This window comes from Nannospalax galili, unplaced genomic scaffold, assembly GCF_000622305.1.
Source record: "Nannospalax galili isolate Female #2095 unplaced genomic scaffold, S.galili_v1.0 scaffold1622, whole genome shotgun sequence".
NCBI lineage: Eukaryota > Metazoa > Chordata > Mammalia > Rodentia > Spalacidae > Nannospalax > Nannospalax galili.
Window position 1 is genome coordinate 129,431 of NW_008348203.1, and position 6,831 is coordinate 136,261.

At 51.0% G+C, this 6,831-nt stretch overlaps 1 protein-coding gene across 2 annotated transcripts; it reads left to right on the forward strand.

The window, feature by feature from the left end:
* The first annotated feature begins 2,763 nt into the window (after positions 1-2,763).
* Positions 2,764-6,068, forward strand: Commd4 (COMM domain containing 4). Of its 2 annotated transcripts, XM_008844867.2 has the most exons (8): positions 2,764-2,850; positions 3,995-4,066; positions 4,315-4,380; positions 4,569-4,608; positions 4,838-4,957; positions 5,106-5,186; positions 5,546-5,722; positions 5,811-6,068. In XM_008844867.2, the coding sequence occupies exons 1-8, from the start codon at positions 2,848-2,850 to the stop codon at positions 5,849-5,851; spliced, it is 600 nt and encodes a 199-aa protein (XP_008843089.1). In that variant the 5' UTR covers positions 2,764-2,847; the 3' UTR covers positions 5,852-6,068. The 2 variants fall into 2 exon arrangements, with proteins under 2 accessions (XP_008843089.1, XP_029425085.1); XM_029569225.1 differs by lacking the exon at positions 3,995-4,066 and having other exon boundaries at positions 2,810-2,850.
* Positions 6,069-6,831: the final 763 nt, after the last annotated feature.

Below are 6,831 nucleotides of genomic sequence, written 5' to 3' on the forward strand. Positions count from 1 at the left end.
AGAGACAGAGCCTAGCCATATAGCCTAGGCTGACCTTGAACTTGAGCTGAAGTTGGCATCAAACTTGTAATCCTGCCTCCACCTCTTTTTAAAAAAATTTTTTTATGGCTTTGGGGATTTAGCTCAGTGGTAGAGCACTTACCTAGCAAGCACAAGGCCCTGGGTTCTGTCCTCAGCTCAAAAAAAAAATTTTTTTTAGCCAGGCAAGGAGGCAAACACCTTTAATTCCAGCACTTGAGAGGTAGAGGAAGGTGGATCTCTGTGAGTTCAAGGCCAGCCTGGTCTACGTAGTGAGTACCAAGCCAGGGGAGGCCCTGCCTCCAAAAGACAAAATAAACAAACTCCTCCCCTGCAAATTTGTTACTGTGTATGTGTGTATATGATATAGGGGGGGCACATGTACATGTCATAATGCATGTATGTATGTATGTCAAAGGACAACTCTGTGGAGTTAGTGCTCTCCTTCCTCCTTTATGTGGGTTCTGGGGATCAAATTCAGGCCCTTAGGTTTGCATGGTCCCTGCCTCAGCCTCTTGAGCTGGTATTAGAGGCTTGTTCTACCATGCCTAGCAAATGTTTTCTCCATATTTTTTTATTTTTGCATTTTCAAGTAAACATCAGAAACTTAATTGCTCAGTGACCAGTAAGCAGACTGATGCAATTTATAGCAACTGATTTGATTTTTCTCCCATCAAATTGACAGGAGAATCACTTCAAATTCCAGACCAGCCTTGTCTACATAGTGAGTTCCAAGCCAGGCAGGGCTACCATGGTGAGACTCTGTCTAAAAAAATTTAAAAAAAAAAACCTGTGATTTAAAGACCAACCTGGTCTACATAGTGAGTTCCAGGCCTGCTGGGGCTACAGGGAGACCCTGTCTCAAAAAGACCAAAAAAAAGTGGGTCCTGGGAAAATGGTTCAGTGGTTAAGAGCACCTGCTGCTCTTGTAGAGGACCCAAGTTCAATTCCCAGCACTCATACAGCAGTTCACAACCATTTGTGACTCTGGTTCCAAGGCATCCAATGCCTTCTTCTGACTCTAAGGGCATTAGGCATGCATGTAGTGCACTTACATAATGATGGCAAAAAACACATATACATAGAAATTGAAAGAAATTAAAATTAATGTCTGGTGTTGGCAAGGCTGCACAGCCACACTTGAAGGAGACATGGGGGAGGGGACTGGTAATGTTCTATTCCTTCTCTGGGTGTTGGTTACACATACAGTTTATGAAAATTCTATAAGCTTATGTACAATTTCCTGTATGTGTAACATATTTCGATAAGGTCTTGTGTATTAAAAGAAATTTTTTTTGTCTTTTCTGGGACAGGGTCTCTCTGTAGCCCTAGCTGGCCTGGAACTCACTTTGTAGACCAGGCTGGCTTCCAACTCACAGAGATCCCCCTGCCTCTGCCTCCTGAGTGCTGGGATTAAAGGCGTGTGCCACCATGCCTGGCCTTAAAATTTTTTAATATATTTTTATTTTATGTGTATGAACGTTTTGACAGTATGGAAGTGCACCCATGTGTGTAATGCCAATGGAGGCTAGAGAAGGAAATCAGATCCCCTGGAACTGGAGTTACAGACAGTTGTTAGCCACCCTGTGGGTGCTGGGAACCAAACCCAGGCCCTCTGCAAGAGCAGCCTGTGCGCTTAACCCCTGAACCATCTCTCCATTCTCAGTCTTGTGTAATTTTATTAATTTATTCTTAGGGTTTTGTGCCTGTGCATGTTTTTATGTGTGCACATGTATTTGTGCATGTAGAGGCCAGAAGTTGACATTCAGGCGTCCTCCTCAATTGCTCTCCACTTTTGTTTTGTTTCGTTTTGACGAGTCTCTCACTGAGCTCAGAACTCACAGATTAGCTAGAGAGCCTGGCCATCAAGCTTTGGGAATCTGCCAGTCTCTACCCACATCCTCATCCCAAGTTTTTAAAAGGGCCTTGGGGATCTGAACTCCGGTCCGAACTTTTGCTCTGCCGACGCTTTACCGATTGAGCCATTTCTTCTGACTTTGTATGGATGTGTGTATGTGTGCTTGTGCCACATCAGGTATGTTAAGACTGTCAGAGGTCTTTCGGGAGTGTCTCTCCTTTTACCTTTACGTGGGTTCCACTGATCACACTCAGATGGACAAGCTTGCTCAGCCATCACTTTACCCTCTGAGGGAATCTTAGAGGCCCTGTTTTTAGGATTTGGGGACAGAATATCACTCTGTAGTTCAGACTGGCCTTGGACTTGATCCTCTTACGTCAGCCTCCCAAATGCTGGAATTAGAGGTGTGTGCCACCATGCTCGGCATTCAGTAAGACTTTAAAAACCTGTTTTTAGCTGGGCGTGGTGGCGCACGCCTTTAATCCCAGCACTTGGGAGGCAGAGGCAGACGGATCGCCGAGTTCTGGGGCCAACCTGGTCTACATAGTGAGTTCCAGGACAGGTGGGACTACAGGACATAAATAAATAAATAAAAATAAAAACTTGTCTTTTACCGTAGTTCACAGCTGTGCATGATCGTATTGCTGAGGGAGGAAAACACAGAACAGATCGGTACAGCCCTGGCTCCTGGGATCCAGCCTCCAAATTAAATAAGCGAACTGACTTCCACGCGGTTTCCTGCTGCCTCCTTCGTCCTCAGCGGAACTGGCGACTGGCGCGGGCCGTTCTTGGAAACGGACCTAGGCGCACAGGACCTGGAGGCAGAGGAGCCAGGGCACCTCCAGCGGCTGCATCCTTCCGCGGAGCGTGCCCCGCCCCCCTAGGTCTCTCCGTCTGAATCACGTGATCGTGGAGTCAGCTGACCTGGGGAGAGCGGAAGCAGACGGTCCGGTATTCTGTCTTTTGGAACGATGGTGAGAGACTAGGGGAGGTGCGGAGCTGGGGTTCCTGGACAGGAAGGCGGGTTCGATGGCCCTGGGAGCGAAGGGGAGAGAATCTGCGCTGGCGCGTGGGAAATCCAGAGTGTGCGGTGGGACGGCCGCGAGTTCCAGAGCGCCGCCCCGCCCCGCTTCCCAGCGTGTTCCAGGCGGTGTTCCCTGGAGGGCGTGAAGGTCCGGCTGCCCTGCAAACCAGTAGTTAACGTGATGTCTTTTGGTGATTGGAGTTAGCTTTCCAGTTCTCGCGCCCATTCATTCAGAAGATCGTTTTACGTGCCCAGCCCGAACGGCTGTTGGAACTACAGCTGCAAAAAAAAAAAAAAAAAAAAAAAAGGGGGGGGGCCAGATTTGAAGAAGGAACGACCGACTAGAGTTTGAAGCAGGAACTGCAGGCATAGTTCATTCCCACGGGCAGAGAATACTGCACTTGTTCCTGGTGTTAGGAGGCGTCCTGAGGACGCGGCTGGGTGACATGCAGTTTATGTGATGGGGTTGGCAGGCAAGGGTGGGGGAAGGGTGTCTTCAGACAGGAAATAGTTGTGCAGTCTGAGTGAAAGAGCCAAGCTCCCGGAGAGTGCATCTTGCCTCACTAGACAAGTGTGATCCAAGCATAGTGAAGATGAGGCGAGACAAGCAGAGACCAAACCCTGTTGGGGATTGGTCGTCATGATCAAGATATGAGCATACCCTCTGGCCACCGAAAGTGCCTTGTTCAAAAGGTCATTGTGGAAGTTGGATCTGGGCTGGGGTTGTTGCTCAGTGGTGGAGCACTTGCCTAGCATGCCTGGGACCCTGAGTTTGACCCCCAGCACCACCACTCTATTGGTAGATCAGGAAGGACTCATCTGCTGAGTTGTCATTTAAGTAGAGCCCTGAATAAAATGGGAGAAATCAAGGTTGGGGCACAGTGGACCCTAGAATGACGGGCTGCCAGTTGATGTTTGTTGAGCAGATAGAGTAGAAGTCAGAACAAGGAGGCAGTATGGGCAGAGAGAGAATTCTCCAGATAGCCTGGTGCTAGGGGAGAACAGGTAGCCAGAGGGCCACCATCCTGGACTCCTATCGTGGCTACACCTCAGCCCTCCCTTGCAGCCTGATTGCCTGCCTCACTCCTTTGCAGAGGTTCCGGTTCTGTGGTGATCTGGACTGTCCTGACTGGGTCCTGGCAGAGATCAGCACACTGGCCAAGATTGTTGAGTGCCCGGGTTTACTTAGGGTTGGAAGGAGAGGGGTTTGGGGCTCCAGGTATAGGGAAAGCGGATTGGGACTGGGAATTGGGGAGGGTGAAGAGGTCACTCTGGGGTTGGGGCCTCAATGTGTCAACCTGTGTTATATGAGGCAGTGTGACCTTGGTCACAATGCTGGCCCTCTCTGAGCCAGTGGCCCAGCAGTGAGAGGTAAGATGGGCCGGTCTAGCTGATACAGGGACATCCCTTCCAGTCTTCTGTGAAGCTGCGGCTGCTGTGTAGCCAGGTGCTAAAGGAGCTTCTGGGACAGGGAATTGATGTAAGTACGGGGCCCAGAACTCCATTGTCCCTTAGGAACCCCCAGAGAGATCGGTTCTGCAACCTCCCACCACCCTTAGACATCCCCCTTTCTCCAGCCCTGGCCCATCCTTACCACAGGATCCAGGTCAGGGTTGAGGGGCTGGTGACAGGGCTCTGGCAACCCCTGAGGACCTTCTTTCCCCATAGTACGAGAAGATTCTGAAGCTCACTGCTGATGCCAAGTTTGGTGAGTGCCCCAGGGTGTGTACTGGGTATCACAGCCTGCCTTGGCCCACCAGCTTCAGGGGAGGAGTTGGGAAGGGAGGAACCACCTTGACAGTCCTGCCCTGTCCTCTTACGGCTCCTGCTGGAACAGTAGCAGTGCCTAGGGCTCAAGGAGACCTGGGACCCAAAGCTGAAGATAGGGCTACAGGGAGGTGACTGGGACCACAGTGACATGCCCCATCTCACCCTAGAGTCTGGAGATGTGAAGGCCACGGTTGCAGTGCTGAGTTTTATCCTCTCCAGTGCAGCAAAGCATAGCGTGGATGGCGAGTCCTTGTCCAGTGAGCTGCAGCAGCTGGGGCTTCCCAGAGGTACGTGAGGTAGACAGGCAGATGGGGTACCTGTGGGGTATACCAAGGAGTGTTGGCCTTGCAGTGTACTCAGTCCTGAGAACTTCCCCCTACGCAGCCCAGTCCCCAGTCACCACCTGCTCCCTCAGCAGAGCCCATTTGCCCACAGAGCACGCCACCAGCCTGTGCCGTTGTTATGAGGAGAAGCAAAGCCCCCTACAGGAGCACCTGCGGGTCTGCAGCCTTCGTGGTAAGTGCAGAGCCAGCCTGGGCCTATCTGGGCAGTATTCTAGAAGGTACCTGCAGCTTACCACGTACAATTACTCAAAGGGAAGCCTTAACCACAGTCACATATGGAGAAGCTTCAGAACTGGGGCCCTGGCCCAGGCAGGGTCTCCTGCCCATAACCTGGGTTTCTTTTCTCTAAGGCCTGTGGTGGACATTTGAGCCATCAACAGTTGAGCACCTGTCCTGAACCAGGCCTGGGTTGGAGGGCTGGAGCTTTATAGGCTGCAGAGCTTTGAAGGGTTGTGGGCTGAGCCCCATTGTGGACTGAGCGGGAGGGCTGCCTGGCTCACCTACTTCAAAGCTGCTGAACTCTGTCTGCAGTGAACAGGCTGGCCAGTGTGGGCTGGAGGGTGGACTACACCCTGAGCTCCAGCCTGCTGCACTCCGTGGAGGAGCCCATGGTGCATCTGCGGCTGGAGGTGGTACCTGCCCAGGGTGCCCTGGCCCAGCCAGTCTCCATGTCCCTCTCAGCAGAGAAGTTCCAGGTCCTCCTGGCAGGTAAGGCTTAGCTGGATCTGCAGGGGTCAGGGGCCTCTCAGGTCTCGCTGGCATGGCTGGCCCCTCCTGTACCCTCTTCTTCCTGCAGAACTGAAGCAGGCCCAGACCCTGATGAGCTCCTTGGGCTGAGGATAGAGGTTTTGCTGCCTCCGTGGAGCTGCCCTGCCTGCACCAAGTCATAGCCATCCATACTTCTCTTGGTGGGTAGACTGGGCTGCCTGGCTTCTACTTGAGACTTCGGTCAAGGGCTCCTAGGGATCTTTCCCAGAATGCTTTCTTTCCCCCGAAAGAAGGCACTTGTCAATCATTTTTACAGGCAAGAATAAACAAATGTTTGGTGTGTGGGTTTTTCCTTTCTTTTTATGTTTTGTTGTTTTGAGATGGGTCCTGAGGCCAGGTTGGCCTCCAACTTGGTATCTAGCTGAGGTTGACTTTGAAAAACAAATTTTTTTTTTGGTCTTTTTGAGACAGGGTCTCTTGTAACCTCAGCTGGCCTGGAACTCACTATGTAGACCAGGCTGGCCTTGAACTCACAGAGATCCGCCTGCCTCTGCCTCCCAAGTGCTGGGACTAAAGGCTTGGCTACCACATCCCGTTTGACCTTAAATTTTTAATCCTCCTGCCTCTGCCTTCAGAGTTCTGAAATTACAGTCATGTACCACCATGTCCTGTTTCTGCAGTGCTGGAAACAAACTCAGGACTTTGTGCATGCTAGGCAAGCACTTTTCCAACCGAGCTACATCCCCAACCCCTGTTGGGTTCCTTTTGTCAGTTCCAGTCATTGGTTTTTTGTAAGAGAAACCAAGTGACCTTCTAACCTCCCTGGCCCATCACTTATTTCTCTCAATGCAGACCAAGAACCAGAACGAACATTGTGTCTATAGATAGGCAAGTCAGTTTGTCTTGTGATCCTCTTGGATCTGCAGTCCTTGCCCTCAAGCTGTTAGCAAGCAAGTGCTACTAATGCCCATGCCAGGTGGAGAAAAGAAAGCTTTTTTCCTTGCTACCATCATCAAGAAGAGTCTAGGCTTGAACCACGCATTGGCAAGGCGATGGGTGTTGCAGACAATGTTCACATTCCCCCACTTTCCTTTACGAATGCACCTAGG